Genomic DNA, 21,000 nt, shown 5'->3' with positions numbered 1-21,000 from the left:
TATTACTCAGGAGAGAGTGTATATTTAGGTAGTTGCTGAACAACATCACTTCCGACATATGTAAGGAATCAATAACCAAGAGTTTAAAGGTGGGATTAGGGATAACAAAACCTTTGATGTGATCTAAGTGAGCTGTAATTAAAGCCAGCTAGCGTCACTCGGGAGAGTATGTCTAGTAAATTGTCATAATTACTCGGGAGAGAATTACAACACGCAAAGCGCTCATGATCGGTAGAGAATACTTAGGCGAAATTATAGAAGACACAGCGGGAAGGATTCCGACAATTATGGAAATCATATTTCCAGACCTCCTTAATCTTTTCTCCAACCTGTAGTATCTTTAGTGTTAATTTATTATTTTAATTTGTTAGTTAGTTAGTTAAACACAAGAATCTTAATATCTATAAGTTTGGAATTGTTCAAGCTTGTATTCTTGGTGATAGTGAACAACTGTAGCTAAGCCTTAGTTCTCTGTGGGATTCGATTCCGAACTTGTAAACCGGATTATATTTGCAACGACCACTTTATCCTTTTTATAAGGCATAATTGGGCGTGACCAATAAGTAATAAGATAAGGTATATATTCCGGTTCCTATTAGGGGTGGGCATAAAATCCGAAAAACCGAATTCCGAACCGAACCAAATTAATTTGGTATTTGGGTTTCGGTTTTTTCGGTATTTCAGTCTAATTCGGTACTTGAATTTTGGTATTTCGGTTCGGTTTTCGGTTTTATAATTGAATTATTTCGGTAAATCGAAATACCAAAATTTGGTAATATTAATACAACCCAAACCCCAAAGCCCCAAACCTAATTACCTATTTTATTTGACTTTGGGCCACAGCCCACACGCCCACACCTAGGCCTAGCTGCGCCCCAAACCCAATTCTATATTAGAGTCTTAGACGTTTTCCCAACACTCAACAGTCCAACACTCAGAGTTTTGGTGTTAATACACTTGGGGTCTAGGGCTGTGAGTCGGAGATATCATCGAGAATTCGAGATCGAGATAGGGTATTAGGGTTTGCTTACTGCTTCAGCCTTCGGTGCTTAGGAGATATCATCGAGAACGAGAAGAAGAAGACGAGAATCGACTGCGACTCTAGGATATCAGTCTGCGAGTTGAGTTACGACCAGTCTAGGATATCATCTCATCTTCACCGGTTAACTTCACTACTTTTGTAAGTTTTGTAAGTCTCATCTCATTCTCATGATCTCATTCCAGTACTCGACTACTCTCTGAGGTTTTTGTTGAGATTTAATTTCTGATTTTCTGCATCAAACTATTTTAGGGCTATAGGCGGCGATTTCCAGCTCGATTCGATTCCGGGCAAACGAAGTGTCGAAGACGCTGCTGTCCTGTTCCAGTCTTCCGAGCTCGATTCAATTTCAATTTCAAAGGTATGTTTCGCTTTCTTTTGGTTGTATTGCTGAATGCTGATTGAATGAACTGATGTTCCGAGCTTTTCCCTTTAGTAGGAAAATATCATCTGTATCACGTTCATACTCTTTCTTTTGGTTGTATTACCTTGTTTAGGTCTGATTTTTTGAACTTTACCATATCATATTCATATGAGCAGCTAACAATAGCAGACTCCTCTCTTTGAAAATCATGAAATACAGTATCTTCTAGTATGTTGGCTTCTAAAATTTCAAGAAAAGATTTAGTCACTCTCTTAGCTTCTCAGCTGAGCTGGAGTTCTCAATGGTGTTACATCAGCTCTATTGTCACAATTATGATTGATGTAATCAAGACCTTAGAAACTATCAAGAATAATGTTTCTACAACAAATTCTAAGTTACAGGAAATTGTTATTGATATTCAAAAAGTCAGAAAATGATAATACTTGAAGATAACTAAATACCACTGAAAATGCTAATCCTAGACTTATAATGTGCACACATAAGAAAACTCATGTTACTTTGGTAGCAAGGTAGATAATACTTGTATTTGTTTAATTTTGTAAGGTAGCAAGGTACTTAATTTGTTGATTGTTATTGATAGCAAGGTAGTTATTAGTTAATTTGTTGATTGTTAATTTATGTTTATATTTGTTTAATTTTGTATAGATGGAAGATACAAGTAAAGTAAGTGATATTGGTTCTACTGAAAGTTTACCTATTACGGTAGATAGTAACACCAACACCATTGATAGTGAAGATTCCAAGAAAAGGAAAGCAATGCAACTTAGGTCTGACGTTTGGAACCATTTTGATAAATTTGAGGTTAATGGGGTTGGGAAAGCACGGTGTCGATATTGTAAACAAGCTTATGCTGCTAATTCATCTAAGAATGGAACAACAGGATTGAAGAATCATTTGCTTAGATGCAAAGAATACCCACTTAAAATTGCAGAAGATAATAGTCAAACAAAGATAAATTTTCAATCTTGCCAAAATGATGAAGGATCAATTTGGAAATTTGATCAAAAAGTGGTTAGGATGGCCTTAATTGAGATGATAGTTACTGATGAACTACCATTTAGCTTTGTAGAAAATGAAGGCTTTAAAAAGTTTATGAGAAAAACCCAACCACTTCTCCTAGATTTCCTATTCTTTCGGAGTTGGCTCGTGATGTGTTGGCAATTCCAATTTCTAGTGTAGCGTCGGAATGCGCGTTTAGCACTGGTGGCCATATTCTTGATTCATTTAGGAGTTCATTGACTACTAAATGTGTGCAAGCTCTTATTTGTGTTCAAGATTGGATTAGAGAAGAGAAGAATCCTATTAGTGTTGAAGAAGACTTGAAGTATCTTGAGGAACTCGAGCTTGGTAAGCTTTAATATTTTGTGTGTATTTTAATTCAAAATAATATATCATGCTTTTTCATTTGTATGACATATTTGGTCGTATTATCTTTAGATATGGAAAATAATGGAAGCACTACTAGCATTGTTTGATGTATAGTTGCAACTTGCATCTTGAGTGGTAAGTTTAATACTCTATTTGTTTGGTGATAATGATATACTTAATAGTTTGTAGTTTTGTTTTATTATCATCAAACTATAATATTCTAACATATGATTTATATTTTTTTTTAGGTTCAAGTGCAATCATGCCCCGTGCTACTGCTCAACGCTCCGATATTTGGGAATACTTTGTGGTGAAAGAAGATAACGGAGAAGTTCGCAAGTTTGATTGCCAGATCTGGCGTGCAAGTTTGCATCTACAGTTGCCAGATTGTGAAGTTGTTGTCTGCAGACTGCAGTTTGGACTGCAGTTTAGCATCTGCAGACTACAGTTGTGCAAGTTAGCATCTGCAGTTTAACTGTTTAACAGTTTTAAGTGTTCAGCTGCCATGTGTTTAAGTTTGGACTGTGTTTTTAACTTTTTATTGCACTGTCAGTGTTAAGTGTTAACTATTAAGTTGATTGCCAGATCTGACATGCAAGTTTGCATCTGCAGTTGCCAGATTGTGAAGTTGTTGTCTGCAGAATAATATGTTATTCTTGTTTCAGGCTTTCAGCCATGAGCCATGTGCAGTTGTGCAGTTGTGCAGTTGTGCACATTGTGCAAAGTGCAAACACTTTAGAATTTCGATTGTGCAAACACTGCATTTGTTGGACTGTGTTTTTATTGCACTGGGTTAATGTGTTTAGCATCTGCAGACTGCAGTTGTGCAAGTTAGCATCTGCAGTTTAACTGTTTAACAGTTTAAGTGTTCAGCTGCCATGTGTTTAAGTTTGGACTGTATTTTTATTGCACTGTGAGTGTTAAGTGTTAACTATTAAGTTGATTGCCAGATCTGGCGTGAAAGTTTGCATCTGCAGTTGCCAGATTGTGAAGTTGTTGTCTGCAGAATAACATGTTATTCTTGTTTCAGGCTTTCAGCCATGAGCCATGTGCAGTTTGCTTCCTCTTCCAAATTTGTGCAAAGTTTTCAGTGTTTTCAGTGTGCACTGTGTAGGCTTTTCAGTGTTTTCAAACTTGTGCACATTGTGCAGTTGTGCAAAGTGCAAACACTTTAGAATTTCGATTGTGAAAACTGAAAACACTGCATTTGTGATTCCTCTTCCAAGTTCCAATTGTGCATGACTGCATGTGCAGTTGTGCACGGTTAGGTTAGGCGTTAGCATTTAGCAATTTAGCATTGATTATTCAATATTCATTGATTGTTAAACTGAAACCGTACCGAACCAAAATAGTAAATACCGAATCGTACCGAAATATTTTGGTATGGTATTTTGGTATACACAATTGATAAACCGAATACCAAAATACCGAACCGAAATTCTTACATACCGAACCGAAATACTGAACGCCCATCTCTAGTTCCTATATGTAGAATTTATATGAAGGAACAACATAAAGCAGAATTATCTAGAATCCATTTGCAACAGGAGGCAAATTAAAATTCTTTGTTCATGAACACTAAAATAGCATATCTTAAAAACTTGCCACTGGCTAGGATTGGCCTACAAACAACAAAGAGGACCAAAGATACCAAAGCAAATGGACACAGAATAAAATATGAAAAGCTACCACCACACTTTGTTTTTCCTCGAAGTCCCAAAATCAAATTAAACAATACATCCAAATCAAAAACAAAATATAAGGAAGACAAATTTCATAAAATTCTAGAAAGGAAAAAAAAACAAAAAAACAGAAATGCTGATCACAAACCTTCCACAACACTTCTTACCTTTCAAACTCTCTTCTTCTCTTTCAATTCTCTTCCTCTACTTCTTCTACACTTTCCTATTTCTTGTTACAAACCCTAATAATCACCTAGTTAATGCTCACATTTTTATCTATGCTGGTTGTTCTCAAGATAAATACCAACCCAGCTCTCCTTTTGCTTCCAACTTAAACTCTCTACTCTCCTCCATAGTTAGCTCTTCTTCTCAAGTTCTTTACAACAGCTATGCTCTTGGAAATGACAGTTCAGCCCCTCAAGAAGGTTCTATTTACGGTTTATATCAATGTAGGGGTGATTTACAATTAAAAGACTGCGCAACATGTGTGGCAAGTGCAGTAAGCCAAATAAACTTAGTTTGTTCCTACACTTTTGGAGCTAGTTTACAATTAGATGGTTGTTATTTAAGATATGAAAACACAGATTTCCTTGGAAAACCAGACACAAGTTTAAGGTACAACAAGTGTAGTAAAAATCAACTTGGAGCTGGAGATGGTGATTTTCTTAGACGTAGAGATGATGTTCTTGCTGATTTGGAAGGCGCGACGGGCTTTAAGGTTAGCAGTTCGGGTTCGATTGAAGGGTTTGCTCAGTGTGTGGGTGATTTAAGTGTAGAAGATTGTAATTCATGTGTTTCTGATGCTGTTATGAAGTTGAAAAGTATGTGTGGATCAGCTGCTGCTGCTGATGTTTTCTTGGGTCAATGTTACGCTAGATACTGGGCTTCTGGCTACTATCACTCCTCTGGTAAGAACATGTTACACTATCATGTTATCTAAAAAAAATTTACAGGTAATTTAGTTATTCATAAAAAATGGAATTAATCAAAACAAGGTAAATCGCCTAGTATAACAGATTAAAATATATTGATAGCGTAACAATTCTATGTGCTATCCGCATGGAAATTAAACTTGAAACTCATGATAGTAGTTTTAAAATGTGAGACTCATAATGGTTAGTTATATACAAAAACTTTTAGGCGCATTCATATACTACTAAAACTTTCCATATGAATAAGGAAATTATCCTCTTGCATAAAGTTGATATTAGTGTCACAACTCCTTAATATATTAGTAATTTTATGTGAATTTCCTTGAATCGATTTTTTTTTAACTACATTCTTTTTGTAATTGTTTTCATTTCGAGTTTACAAAATTTTCCGAATCAATTGAGTTCAAGCATTCTTCCTTTTCTTAAGACAGGATAGCAAAAAAAAAAAAAAGAATTCTTTTCCTAAAGCATAAAGTTGTAAGGAATAATTTACTTTATTTGATATCTCTAGGGAATTTGGCCATTATGATGTCTCTTTTTGTTTTCAAATTCTTATTCCTCTTTTCTTTTAAGCTTCACCTTCCACTTGTTCCGATCGTACATAAAGCCCCTTTCTCATTTTCAAAAGGGCGGCCTCAAGTAGCACTAGCTAGTGCAAGCACTAAATTAGGTCAAAACCCTGTATAGAACACAGTTCTTAAAACTTCATCATATCTTCTATGTTTTGAGAAAGAAACACATTTAACGTTTCAGCGGCGAGCTCTGTACTTAATTAATAATTACTAAGCAAAATATTCATTATTTTTTAACACTTTGTTCGACTTGAAGGCCCATCTTCTACATATGGAAGGGTATCAAGATGAAACCTAGAGTCTATTAATCCATATTTGAGGACAATTTTTAATTATATCAACTTTAAAAAGATAAAGCCGATCGAGTCTTTTGTACTTATACTTAAAATCTTCCGACAAAACAAAAGTTTTAAAAATGAGTAGCTCCTAGAACATATAATTTTTCTACTGAAATCGATTAATTTATTTAAGTATTATAAAATCAATATGTTAAACTATTTAAAAGTACTACCAATCACTATTATATACTAAGTGATTAAAACATATAAAAAGATTCTTCAGAAATTGTTATCTAATAAAAAGATGTTTGACTCGTCAATTAATAAACTGACTAGAATATAAATTTTCTCTTATTTTTACTAAGTTTACAGTTTGAAGTCCATATTGCTTAACTGAACTTTTTTTGGTCGTTGCGTTTTCATCATTCGCAAAACATAACAGAATAGAACACCATCATAGTTAAGTTAAAGGTATCAACTGAACAGTACTAGAGTGCAAAACATGGTAAATCTTTATGAAAATATATTTGTATTTAATCTAAGAGCTTCCGTTGCTTTACTGTGTATCCATTTGTAATCAGATTCATCCAACGACGACGACGTAGGAAAGACAGTTGCAATAATCGTAGGAGTATTAGCTGGTGTTGCTGTTTTCATCGTTCTTCTCTCCTTTTGTCGCAAGGCTGTTGGTAATATAATCCTTCTATATATTCTTCATGCATAGATAAATTAAGTTAAATGTGTATTTCACAACTTACTTACTCTCGTAACTTAAAATTCATATTGTTTAAATATTGGATCCGTCATCATACCAGATATAAGTTCATTATACACAATTTTCGTCTGCCTGTTGCTTTTATTTTGTAACTTTCTTATCCTTTGTAGGGTAAAAGAAGAGAAGGAAGTTGATGCATGGTTCAAGGAGGTGGAAGGTGGACTTGTATAGGTTCAATATTTGTTAAGAGAGCAATTATGAGTTCCACTTTTTCTGTCAAGAAATTATGAAATTTTATGCATAAGAATATGAACTTCTATTTGTTTATTAGGAGTTATCATCATGAGTTCCACCCACTTTTGTTATTTTTATGTTAAATACAAACTTTTGATATCCAAAAAGTTGATTTCTATCTTTTTGATATAAAACAGATCAAGTAGTGAGACCAACTTTAGCATAAAGAATCGTCATCCTTTCTCAGCCAATGACACTTCAATCAGACCAACTTTAGTGGGAATGATTTAGTGCTTTTTTTTTATCGTATCCGCAAGACAGCATATTGTTAGATTTTTCTAAAGTTTGAGTAAAATTCATGATTCAGTTTTTGACATGACTGCAGAGTCAGACTAATCATTATTCTTGATTACTTATGTTAAGCGCCGGCCCATGTTATATTATCACGCGAGAAGTTCTATTTTGGGTGAGACTCGCCCAACAATAATTGTATGAGGCTACCCTCTACTTTTGACAAGTGTGCTTATGGGGTCCATCTGCTGACATTGGATTAATTTGGGCAAAAAACATAAATGGGCAAGATTTAAGAAAAATTTAAAAAACTCTAGCAGTATTAGTTGATTTACATTTTACAAACATGGCAGTTAACATATTACATTCATTAAAACCTATAAACTTGGACTAAAATCACGTTAATAAAAATAAAAGTTCGGTCCGTGAATTTTAAATGACTTATTGTATAAACAAAGTTAAAAAAGTGAGTTTGTTGATGTGGTTCTCACCTCATATAATCATACTATATTATAAGCGGGAACATCTCAAGTGAAAAGCTGAAACACTAAAATGTCCTTATAAAGCTAAACAACACTATTAACCCTATACTAAATGCTATTGTAAGTAATATTTTTGGAGAAATCTGTAAATACTCATGAAATAAATACTACTATATCCGATATAAATGCAATAGAATGAATGTGATGCACATTCATTATCATACTAAATTACTAGCATACCTCCTAATTAAGATTGGCTCTTCGTATTCTGGCATTGTCTCATTAGATTAATCTTGTTATTTTATTGTTATCGATTGTTTCATGTTATTCCTTTCAAGTTTGAAGATATTCACGAGCTTTGTTTATTCACCTAGGTAGTTTTTAATAATGTTACAACTAATCTTTTCAGGAATATAGGTGTAGAGCAATTGGAAGACTCAAACTAGAAATTAAAAGATCTGAATGCCCGTTTGAGCTATATTTTACCTTTTAAAGATACTTTACCATCTTAAGATTGATGTATAAAGATATAAAATTACTAAATAACATAGAAATTATAGGGGCTAAATCAACTTCGTATGCTTTAGTTATCAAATTTGGTGTAAGGAAGAGTCCTGCCTCATGTATCAATGATTCAATATCAAGCATATTCCATTTGACATTTTCTACTAATTTAAAAAAACTTTATTCAAAGATAAAATAATGAATGTTGTATGTACTTTCAAAATTCATTTCCTTGGTATACAATATCTTCGTGGCTTCTTTCTTTGTTGTGTTAACTAAATAAGATCCCAATATTCATCATTTTTAAAGAATTCACATTTTTTATTAATTTTTATTTAATAATTCACTCAAATATCCTTTGAAAATTAAATGACATAATTATCCTCTAAGTTTACCCTCCAAAATATCACCGTTTTGTAATTTGTATGTACTAAATATTTAATGGGTCGATGATTTAAAAAAAAAGGTAGTGATTAACTGATTATGAAGTTAGGCTGATTAATTATTCATCCAATTAAATGATAAATAATGACTACAAAATGTGGGTTGTTATTTTCTTATTGATTCAGCTTCTCTAGATAAATGCACAATGAATTTGGATAATTAATTCGGATAGATTAAATGGTAAATGATAGCTACAAGCATGAGAATTGGAATTAGGATGCTAAACCTTTACATTTATGATTACCATTTCATCTTCTCCCGTCCTCCTTTATGCTTTCTTCAACATGAATTTTGATTTTTTTACTAATTTGTAAACATTCATCTTTGTTTATAGGTACAATTGCTTCACAAAAGTTTCCTGTGAATGCAATCTTTAGAAATTGTAGATGACGATGTTCAAATAACAAAAAAAAAAAAAAAAAAAAAATCTTTTGTTTATTTCTGTTTCTTCTGTTTGCTTGATCTGTTTTCCCTCCCCAATGTTCTCTTGATTTCCTTTTTTCTACTCCATTTGTGATTTATCATACCTATTCGCCATTTGCCATGCACGGAATCAATCTTGGCTTGTCAAACAGGTAAACTATTACTTTTTTGTTAATGCACTTTTTTGAGTGTCTTGGTTATTCCATTAAATATATTTTCATAGCTATACTCTGTCTAAGCAAATTTTGGCTAGGAAATAATCCTTAATGTCTTCGGTAGGAAGCAGTGTTCTCATTGTTACTTTATTTTCATGTTATTGCAACCATAAAGTAATTTCAGCAATGGGAGGCAAAGTCAAAAAATTACAAGAAAGTGATTTTTCTAACTCTCTATCTTCTACCACTCTTAGTCTTCTTGCTTAAGCAATGACTTAAATGAGAAGCAAAATGAATTAAGATTAATTGTTTCTTTGGTCGAGAGTTTGACCACATATTCATAATATATGGTTTTTTCAATATTGTGTTAAATTATATATCTTTCAAAATTTATTGAATTTCATGATTTCTGAGTCTTATTACGATCTGGAATTTTTATCATCCATTATGAATTCAAGAAGCTTGAATTTTTGTTAGAACTAATAATTTATCGTCTAGGTTAAGTTATGTCGCGTACTCGCAGCACGTATAGCAACAATGGTATTTGTTCTTTGCGTAGCTATGACCAGGGACTTACTCACTTTGACAAAAAGAAGCTTGCCATTTATTTCAATGGCTTATCGATCTAACAGCGAGGGCAGAAGCATTACTGGTTTCCTCAAAATATAATGCATCATTGGCAAGAAATATAATTGTATCCTATTTTATTCTTTAAAAAAAATACATAACCTATATATCGAAATTACATTAAGGCATTGAGGACCTATATGTTGAGCATGATTTCTTTTTTTTATTATTTTAGCTAACAAAATAAGATTATCATTCATAAATTTTCGAACTTAATTCTTTTTAATTTCTATTTTATAGCTCAAACACATTGTTCAATAATATTCTTAATATTTTTAAAAATTATTTACTCATTGATAGGGGTACATGCGCATTGCGCGTGCCCAGAGACTAGTCATATTCAATAAATAGAAGCTAAATAAATAGTACAAGGGAAACGGAGGAAAAGAAAAATGTGGATGACATTTCCCTCCTTAATTACCATCTTTGGCCATCACTAGGAGTGGAAAACGGGTTGGACGGGTCGGATATGATTCGAGTCGAAAACGGATAATGAAAAACAGATAAATTATCCGACCCGATCCATATTTAATACGGATAAAAAACGGGTTAACCGACAGATAATATCGGTAACCATATTATCCATGACTTCTTGCATATGATCACTTTTGGGAGAAATTTTAGTCTCTATAATTTGAGGAACCCCCAAATTGAGGCTTTACAAATTTAAAAGTTAGACCAACTGGTTATCCATTTTCTAAATGAATAATATGGTTCTTATCCATATTTGACCCGTTTTTAAAAAGTTCATTATCTAACCAATTTTTTAGTGGATAATATGGATGGTTACCTATTTTCTTTTAACCATTTTGCCACCTTTAGCCATCACTATAGAGTATAGACTCCAATAAAGACCAACACTATTGTACTGTTGATCAACATAATCCAACGAAGACCACAACAAATTTATATTCAAGCAAAGGAAAATAGCACTTCATCCAAACGTAATACTCTATATAGATTTTGTATATATCTGTTTTCTTCTTGTTTTTTTTATTTTACTAATCTTATAATACGCGCGTTGCGCGTGTAACCTATCTAAATGAGTAAAAACTTTTAAAACACATTATAAAAACATTATATTTGAATTACAAAATAGAGTGTTAATTCCTAAAAAATATTTAAATATTTTATTAAATTCTAATTAAAGTTATAAGATGTAGTGTTTGATAAAAACAAAAAAATAAAAATAAAAAGAGGTGTAAAGAACTACTTACGTCGGTAGTTTTTTTACTTTTGTGGTTCAAGTAAGGAATAATTTATATAAGGTAAATTCTAATTGATTTTAATGTCCTAACTATTAGAGCTAAATTTTTGCCCGAGCAGAATTTATCTGTACAAGCTACAATTGATTTCCGATTTATTAATTGCATTCAAAACAACACCATATCTAAATTTGGCTAAGTGAAAGAATATCTTGAATAACATTATAAAAGTGTTTTAAACATTGTAGAGATGAGTACGGTCAAGAATTGGTTTAATAGAAGAAATCAAAGTGAATAATACCTTAATACGCTCGATGAACTGGTGGTTAAGGTGGGGAAATTGTTGTTTTGGGTATTGTTTTGATCAGGTGGTAAAAAATGAGAAAGAGAAGGCTGATGGAGTTTGTCGTTTTGTGTGGGACCCCAATTCACTTTACCTTTATTTTTATTTTATCTAATCCATTCAGTTGGCCCATATTTCTCTAACTTACTTTTTCTTTTTTATTTAAAACTTAATGTCAGTGAATGGAGCCCACAAGTACACTTGTCCAGCGTAAAGGGTAGCCTCATACAACTATTGTTGGATGAGTCTCACCCAAAATAAAATTTCTCATTATCACGCTATGTTCAATCAAACAAGCCCTTAAGTTGAGCTGGACAGAGGTAAGATCTGCTAGTTAATGGAGATTCTATGTTATGCCATGCAAGGCAGAGTACATTGTTTTGAGAGCTAAGAACATTCGAGAGAAAAAGGAGAAGCCAGAAGCAAATATTTTCATTACTCATTCTCTTACAAGTGGAGCTGATTATATAGAAGAAGAAGGCGCATTAACTGAACTCTAACTACCTTCTTCTTTCAGCTCCCTCTAGTTTTACTAATTACAAATTGACCCCTTACTCATTGTAAGCACGTGATTTTTTCCCTATATGAGAATTACTCCCAAAAAATGCAAAATAAAATGATTCTCCTTGGTGTGCAATTTTGAGTATTTTTGTGACATTTTTTGATAATTATTTGTATTTGTCTGTGCTTGCTTATTTGTTAAATTAATAAAAAATACAAAATATGTCGTATTTGGCATGTAGGATTTAATTCTACAATTGTTAGTAATTAAGTTTGTTTACAAAAAATGAAAACTACAAAAATAGGCATCTTTTGTATTTTTTAGCATTTAATGTCCAAATATACAATTTTATGCTTAATTATTACTTAATTGTGCGTTAATTGTTATTGGGAGTTAATTTGCGCTTTTATAACTTAATTTAGTTCTTAATAATAATTTAGGTACTTTTATAATTTAGTTTTAGAAAATAAAAGAAGAAAAAGAATAACAAAAATACAAAGAAAAATCGGATTGGGCCACTTCTTCAAATTTCAACCTCAGGCCCAAATAATTGCCCAATCTTCCCCATGACCCAGTCCACTTCAGACCGGGTCGATCCGGTCCGCCCCATTAACCCATTAACCCAACACTCCTTCTTCATTTTTCAAAACACAAAACAAAAACAAAAAAAAAACCAAAAAAACCAAAAACTAAGACAAGGATCCCCCCCCCCCCCATTTTTGGGTTTTCTTCTTCCCAAAAACTCAAGAACACCTCCCATGGCTTCTTCTCCAAACCTTCAAAACTTCAGGCTCATCCATGGCTGCCCTTAGCTTCACCATCCAAACGCTTCGTCTTCTTCGCGTAGCTGCTCCATCTCCGTTCCCGTTGCTTCTGCTTTCTACTTCATTTTCTCCGAGTTGCATCGTGAACGACCTCTGCGTCGTCTGCTTCATCCTGTGAGCGAGCTGCCCTGGACCCAGCAACCTCAGTTCCGCCATTGACGCTGCTTCAAGCTCGAGTTTTCTGCTTGCTGCGTCGACTACCTTCCTGCTGCCCGCGTCCAGCTACGACGAGCAGCCATGGCTGCTCCGAACGGATGTAGTTGCTCCAGCTTCGGCATGGACATGGCTACCATGGCATCGCCTCAATGTCGAGCAGCTGTCCGTCAACCTCCCCGTCGGCTTTGTCGCGCTGCTTCTGTTTCCTTCCAAGATCCAGCTCTTCGTCGTTTGCTTCACGTCCATGGCGTCCAACTCAGTCACGTCCAAACAACCCCGTCGCCATCTTCTCCACGCTGCTGCGTCGACTGCTCACGTTGTTGCGTCGACTGCTGCTGCTGCGTCGGTGCTACTTTCGGCGTCAACTTCTTAAAGTCGAGTTCGTCGTTGAGTTAGTCGTTGAGTCCGGACAGATTTTTTCCCATTTGAGGTCCGTCGAAACAGTCCATACAATCGAATTCGTCATTGTTCATCTCCGGTACACATTTGTACAATCTCGGCTTCAAGCAAAAAATGAAATATTAATCAGGCTTTGTTCCTGTTGAATTCCTCCTGTTTAGATTTGTGGTTGAATATAATTTTTCTTTCTTTGTATAAAAATGTAGTTGAATGATTAATGAGTAATGAGGTTGCATATGTATAATTTCTCCATCTAATAATGTTAGTTTAAATTAATCAGAGAATAAGTAATCTGTTTTGATATTATTGTGTATCTATCTCATGCTCTAGCATTAGTAAATAATAGAATGTAGAATTAAAGCAGTTTTTCCTTGTACAAACGCGATCGCAATTTTCCGTTCACATTAGTCGTAACTTAATAACTGATAAGTTACGTTTTTCAGCATGTAATTAATTAAGAAATTTTCTTTTGCTTTTAGAGACAAACTTAATAGAAGAAATGTAGTCACTGTAGGTTTATCCTTAAAATAAAATGAGACGAGCCTCGCCAAATAAATCACACATCGCTGGGGCCCTCAATAAATACATAACCATTGACTAGACTTTGGATTTGGCCGTTTAATGAACGTTCACGGCCTCTTCCTAAAATAACAATACGTTAGTCTCTTTAGGACGCGCCTTAATAAATCTTACCTTCTTAAACTCGGGTGCACATTTATGTGACCCAAATCCAAATCTCAACGGAGTCGAAATGTGTTTCTAATCACGGGTACATTGATTGTGACGTGGTTCGAGATGCGTGTCCATGACGTTGCAAATTCCTTTTAAAAATAAGAATGAGATGAGCCTCGCCGAATAAAAATACAAAATTGCGGGGCCCTCAGTAAATATTTGCTTTAAAATTGCTTAGACTTCGGGATGGACCGTTTAGCAAAATTCCACGGCCCTACCCAAAGTAAATGATACGCTAGTCGCTTTAGGCGCGCCTTTAATAATTTAATTTCCTTAAACTCGGGTGCACATTCATGTGACCCAAATCCAAATCTCAACATAGTTGAAATACGCCAACAACCACGGGTGCATTGATGTGACGTGGTTCGAAATGTGTTTCCACGATGTTGCAATTCTTGATAAAAATAACAGTAGATGATGAAAGCGGTAAAAAGTTAAAATTTGCACATAAGTTCATATTTGTATAAAATCAGATTAATCAAGCCGAATATAACAGTTGAGCGACCGTGCTAGAACCACGGAACTCGGGAATGCCTAACACCTTCTCTCGGGTTAACAGAATTCCTTATCCGGATTTCTGGTACGCAGACTGTAATATAGAGTCATTCTTTTCCTCGATTCGGGATTAAAATTGGTGACTTGGGACACCCTAAATCTCCCAAGTGGCGACTCTGAAATAAACAAACCAATCCCGTTTCGATTGTCCTTTAATTGGAAAAACTCCCTTCACCCCTCTCGGGTGCGGAAAAAGGAGGTGTGACAGCTCTGTCGACTCTACTGGGGATATGACCCAGAACCACTGGTTCAGGGTTAGAAATTCGAGCTTAGATAAATTGTTATATTTGGTTTTATCGGATTTTTACATGTTTGAGCTTAATGTGCTAAATGCTGCTTTTACCGCTTTGATATTATTTGAACTGTACATATAAACTGTGCCGAAACCCTTCTCTTCTTACCTCCGGGGAGAAGCTCGCTGGTCGAGACTCCCTATTCTGTTAGTGTCAATACCTGAAATAAGAAAGAGGCCGGACAAGTTACAAATTCGGACGACCCCGCGGGTCCCCGGTACGTATCCCCCTCCTTGACTCGAGTTGTCCGCTCGGGTACACAGTCTAGAACAAATACCCAGGTCATGAACCTAGAATAACTCAGCTTCATGCCGGATCCCTAGTAGGAACGTTTGTTTGCATCACGTGCATTTGACTTTGGAGGCTCAACACAGGGGTTGGGTCTGTCTAGGACAGGTGTACCAAAAAATGAAAATGACCATCCTGATGCATCTTACTTGCTACTACTTGCGCATTTATTTGATTCGGACTTGTGTGTTGACTGACTTGTGAATATCAGGAATACTATTTTGAAATTGAAAAAAAAGAAATAGCGGTTAGGGAATTGATAGTTTATTTTTGAAAAGAAAACAAATGCCCAAATACTGTCAAAACTCTGCCGAAATTTTAAGAAAATGAGGAGAAAAAATATCTTATTAGTTTGTTTTATTAAAAGCTAAGAAAAGAAAAAAAAAGTCGTTGTTCTGTTTTGTTTTTCAAAAAAATATAGAAAAAAAATAGTTTATCTTGCCATGAAAATGAAAATGAAAAAGAGTTTTATTTTTAAAATAGTTTTTTATTTGTTTATGAAAATGCCGAAAATAAAGATAAAAAGATGCGTTGAACGTGATTTTATAAAATAAAAAAAAAATAAAAAAAGTCTTTCATTATTTGTCGCAAATATATATATAAATCTGAAAAGTTTTTTTTTATTTCCAAAATATATATATCTTTATTTGTTGCAAAGAATATTTGTCTTGCCAAGAAAATTCAAAGTAAAATTCCAAAAAAGATATGTCTTGCAAAAAATAATATAAATATCTTTATTTTCCATTGTTGATAAAACAAAAATAATAAAAATGTTTTTTTTAAAAAAAATAAAAAAAAAAATCCAAATATTTTCTTTAAAAAAAATGCGAAAATATTTTGATTCTTCTTTCAAATTGAAAATAAAATTCAAAATTCAAAAAAATATTTTTTTTAGAAGCATTTCTTTTATTAAAGGTAAAATTCCAAAAAATATTTTCTTTTTCTTTAGAATAAGAGAAAACAAATGAAAATTCAGACAAAAAATATCTTCCTTTTACTTTTGAAATTCTCAAAGTTCAAATCAAAAGAAAAGGAATTCTTGGAAGTCTTTTTTTTCAAAAAAGAAAATCAATCAAATATCCAAAAAAATATATAATACTTCCTTTATTCTGTTAAAGCAGTTCTTTCACAAATTCAAAAAAATAATAATAATTAGTTTATTTACTTTATTCTTGATTGACCCGAACTACGCGGGTTTGATTCTCACCGGATGTGAGATACGTAGACAACCCTCATCGGGTCCAACCCTCCTTTTGCTAAAAAAGCCAAAAACAAACAAATAAATAAATAAATAAAAACATGTCAAAATTTTAATTTTGTCATAAATAAGTCGGGTGATGCCCAACCCTACCTTTTGCTAAAATAGCCAAAAACAAATAAATATCTAAAAAAAAAAACATGTCAAAATTTTAATTCCGTCATAAAGAAGTTGGGTGACGCTGTTTTGTCAAGACATAGCCGAATGTTCCCGAAAGGGACGCCGGAAGGCTGACCTTGCATAAACGGCCACTTTTTGGCTCATGTTTAAGATTTGGTCCAGTTGACCCACACAGCCTTAAAAATCTTCGTCCCCGAGACGTTGAAAGGCCGTGTTTGCAATATTGAGTTTTCTAATTTGAAAAACGATAAAAAGAGTCATAAATAAGTCAGGTGATGTTGTTTTGTCATAAATAGACGAATGTTCCTAAAAGGGACGCCGGAAGGCTGACTTTGCATAAACAGCCACCTTTGGGTCATTTTTTTAAAGATTTGGTCCAGTTGACCCACACAGCCTTAAAAATCTTCGTCCCTGAGACAAGGAAAGGCCGTGTTTGCAATATTGACTTTTCTAAATTTGAAAAACGATAAAAAGAGTCACAAATAAGTCAGGTGATGTTGTGTTGTCATAAATAGCCGAATGTTCCCGAAAGGGACGCCGGAAGGCTGACTTTGCATAAACAGCCACCTTTTGGGTCATGTTTAGGATTTTTGGTCTAGTTGACCCACACAGCCCTATAAATCTTCGTCCCCGAGGCGCTGAAGGGCCGTGTTTGCAACACCAGGTTTTTATTGTAATTTGAAAAAGAAAAAAAAATAATGAGTCAGCGGTCAGGTGAATACCGTTTGAATTTTGTCATAATAAGCCAAGTCAGCTTCGGCCGCGTCTTAAACCGTTCTTGCCAAAATAGCCTTAGAGTATCTTTCAGTTGTCAAAAGGCTGTTTTCGTAAAAGAACGGACAAGTTTGTAAAGTGTCATAAAATAATCCTCCCTGGCCTCAAAATTCATGTGGAATTTGGAAGGGGCCACGTTTGCAAAAATAACCATTTGATTGCATTTGTCGAACAGAGAAAGGGAGCTAGCCTTTTGTTTTTGAGTTTATAAATCTCTTGATTAGAATATATGGGTTGTTTGATTTTCGAGTTTGTAGGTCATCTTTAAACCTTTGAAACCCAGTTTGTTTTACTATGAAAATTGAAAAAAAAAGGTGTTTAGTATTGTTTATCTTTTATTGGTCCGAACTACGCAAGGTCTGATTCATGCGGGGTCATGATACGTAGGCAATCTCCATAAGATTCGACCACAACCAAAAAAAAAAGCAAAAAGAGAATGGAAAAGAAAAAGAAAAAAATGAAAAATGAAAAAATCGAAAAAATGAAAAATGAAAAAATCGAAAAAGAAAGAAAAAAAAAGAGAAAAAAAAATAAAAGAAAAAATGTAATGAAAAAAAAATCGAAAAAAAGGAAAAATGAAAAAAAAAAGAGAAGAAAAAAAAAATAAAAAAAAATGTTGCTAATAATGAGGACCGACTGAGTCCATTCTAACCTGTTTGTTTCGCAAAGAAAGTTAAGGTGGTTGGTTTGTGGTAATCCGGACAATGACACCCAGAATCCTTTACTGGCATCTCATGATACACACTCTGCGGGGATCAGGCCTGATAACAGAAGCACTCAAATCCTATTTGGGAACTTGTTGACGGAGGTTGATGATATTGAAGCTGGCAATGGTCTTGACAATACTGATGCAAAGCTCAGTGGCTAAGATGCCAGTTTTTATAAAGTGGGAGGACGCTCCGTTCCTTGGTTATCAAGAAAGAGGCATTTGGTGGCTTATTTTGTTGTCATTTCTGTTGTTCGGATTATTAGGATTGTAATTCGGATTTTGTCCTGTGTCAAACCTTCTTATCTTTCCATTTTTCGTCATAGCGGTTTGTTCAAGTTTTGTCCAGGTTGTTTAGGATTTTATTCCGGCTTTTTTTTCACCGGTAATCTAATACAAAAGCCGGTCTTTTATTATTTCCAGTCATCTTTTTGTTTAGTCCTTCTATCATTTTTGTTCAGCGCTGATTCTAGTGACATGACATGCGCACACAGTTTGGGCCTAATCTTAAAAGTTAATCATAAAACCTCAAAAAGGTGATCAGAACATTTAAAGGAAATAAGGACAGTTTGAGATTATTTGGAGCCCGAGTCATGTGGAACTAGGGCAAGTAAAACACAAATAAAACCGTTAAAAGCAAGATTCGCCAAATTGGCATGAGGGTCATTCATGATAATGAGAGTGTCGCCCAACGGTGCTTTAGAAATGACAAAGGAAAAAGCAAATGTTTAACATAATTGTCAAGTCCAGCACCATCGGAAGAGACTATAAATCTATTGTTTAATTGTGTTGTTTGCACTTGGCATATTTTGAAAACTGGAATGACGAAGGCATTTTGTTCTGCTACCTAAACACTTTATCCTTCGTTACCCTTTTTGAGTCTTGTTTACTTTTCTTTCATACCCCTCGTTCGGAATCAGTAGCAACGACTAGAAGATACGAACATGGAAGATAAAGAAAAAAAAGAATAGCAAAACGACAAAAGAAAAATGAAAAAAAAAAGAGAAAAGAAAAGAAATGATAAAAAATAAAAAAAGAATAGCAAAAAAAAAAAAAAAGTCAGAATGAAAAAGAGGAATTGGGAACTACGTTTGACCTGATTCCTTAGAGGATACGTAGGCGCTTCACGGCTCGGTCATAATTTTGAAAAATGAAAAAAAATCAATTAAAATATCCCCAAGCAAGAAACTGGGGCAAAGGTTGTGTTTGTTGTAAATAAATCTAGTTCCAAAGGTTGTAATTAATAACCCAAAATCGATGCATTTTTGACCCTTTAATACCCTTTCTTTCTAGCCCTATCCAAAACCCACATTACGGTCCAAAGAAAGACCTTCTGATCAGTCTTCAAAAGATGTCAAGTCAGACAAATGGAGAGTCTTACCGGTGAACATAACATTCTGTTCCACAGCAGAAAGGACTCTAATCTCCAGCAGAGAGAGTCATACCGGCAACACTCCAAATCCCCAGCTGGAAAGTGATACAAATGAGAGAGTCTTATCGGTGAAAATCTTTACGGACACCATAAGGCGATGAAAGCTGAGAGAAAAACCAAAATGAGAGAGGCTTGATAGTGAAAACCCTTCGGGCACTACAAGTCGAATAAGATTGGGAATCAGATGGGGAATCGTCAAGTGAATATCTTGAAAGATGTTTGGCGGTAGAGGATAGGCCACATGCACATGTCATGACCATTAGAGTCGGTATCTGCATTTGATAGGGTTTTATTTGTAGTTTCTTTTGTTAAAGAGTCATTTTTTCCTTTGTCTTTTTATTCTGTTCCCTTTCATCTTTCTCCTTTCATAGAAAAATTCCCCAATAGAGTCTGTTCGGTCAGAACAAGTGAGAATGGACTTCAAAATATACCATCAGCTTTCCAATTATGCCAAATGAGATCTGACTGGTACATCCAAGTGGTTTAGTCAGCAAGGAACAAGCGCGAGGCCAGTGTCAAGAAACATATCCCCAGCAAAAGGGAATTGACAAAAGGATTGACGAGTGTCAAGAGGGATATCCTTGCCAAAACCAAGGTTATAAACCTCAAGGCCAAGGCCCGTGAACAAATCAAGGAGAGCAATGAACATGGTCGGGGAAATGCCAGTTTCCGAGCTATGCCACAAAAAAAAGAGGGATATCCCCAGAAAGGAATTATCCCCAGCAAATAATATCATCCCCAACAAGTTGTGGAGCGCAGAGCAAGGAAGGAGAAAGGGAAAACCATCCCAGTAGGAGTATCACAACCAACCACCATGTTTTAAACTAACAAATTTTGTTTGATTTGAAACAGGTAAAAGAATGGGCATTGACGCCAGAAATGCATGCCACAAGGGATATTACCAAACTGGGGTAGAAAATTTTCCTTCCATTTAGAAAATTTTCTGGAAGTCAGGTACCCATTCGGGGAAGAATAGAGATAACGGCAGTCTCAAGGGAAGTGGTCTTAGAACCAGTTTTGCCCCCAACATAATAAGTTTCAATGGAGGAATTTGTTCCCCAGCAAAGGGATGAAACTTGAGCTCAGAAAAAGCAGAAGGCCAGTATCATTCCCAACAGCCTTCCGAAGAGTGAAGCACTAGTTCTGAAGGAATCAGAATCCCCCAACAGTGTTATCCCCAGCTGAAAACATTTTACCCCCAACAGGTAAGTAAATAATTCCCTAACAGTGTTATCCCCAGCAGTTTCGGGGAAAGGCAAAACGACTCTCAAGGGAGGTAGTC

The 21,000-nt window shown here is 34.7% G+C and overlaps 1 protein-coding gene and 1 long non-coding RNA gene across 2 annotated transcripts; both read left to right on the top strand.

Moving 5' to 3' along the window:
- The first annotated feature begins 2,687 nt into the window (after positions 1-2,687).
- Positions 2,688-3,131, top strand: LOC142179311 (uncharacterized). Its single transcript, XR_012707349.1, has 3 exons — positions 2,688-2,771; positions 2,862-2,927; positions 3,041-3,131. It is a non-coding gene; the product is annotated as an uncharacterized LOC142179311 (long non-coding RNA).
- A 1,318-nt stretch (positions 3,132-4,449) lies between these two features.
- On the top strand, positions 4,450-7,372 carry LOC107829194 (plasmodesmata-located protein 8-like). The gene is made up of 3 exons (XM_016656656.2): positions 4,450-5,382; positions 6,838-6,945; positions 7,142-7,372. The coding sequence occupies exons 1-3, from the start codon at positions 4,608-4,610 to the stop codon at positions 7,144-7,146; spliced, it is 888 nt and encodes a 295-aa protein (XP_016512142.1). The 5' UTR covers positions 4,450-4,607; the 3' UTR covers positions 7,147-7,372.
- The last annotated feature ends 13,628 nt before the right edge of the window (positions 7,373-21,000 follow it).

Source organism: Nicotiana tabacum, unplaced genomic scaffold (assembly GCF_000715075.1).
Source record: "Nicotiana tabacum cultivar K326 unplaced genomic scaffold, ASM71507v2 Un00582, whole genome shotgun sequence".
In the NCBI taxonomy this organism is placed as follows: Eukaryota; Viridiplantae; Streptophyta; class Magnoliopsida; order Solanales; family Solanaceae; genus Nicotiana; species Nicotiana tabacum.
The sequence above is the reverse complement of the archived record's forward strand: the minus strand, read 5'-3'. Positions and strand labels throughout refer to the sequence as shown.

Coding starts and splice junctions, on each gene's coding strand:
- LOC107829194 (XM_016656656.2), top strand. CDS start 4,608: ATGCTGATCACAAACCTTCCACAACACTTCTTACCTTTCAAACTCTCT. Junction 5,383..6,837: donor TGGCTACTATCACTCCTCTG/GTAAGAACATGT, acceptor ATTTGTAATCAG/ATTCATCCAACGACGACGAC.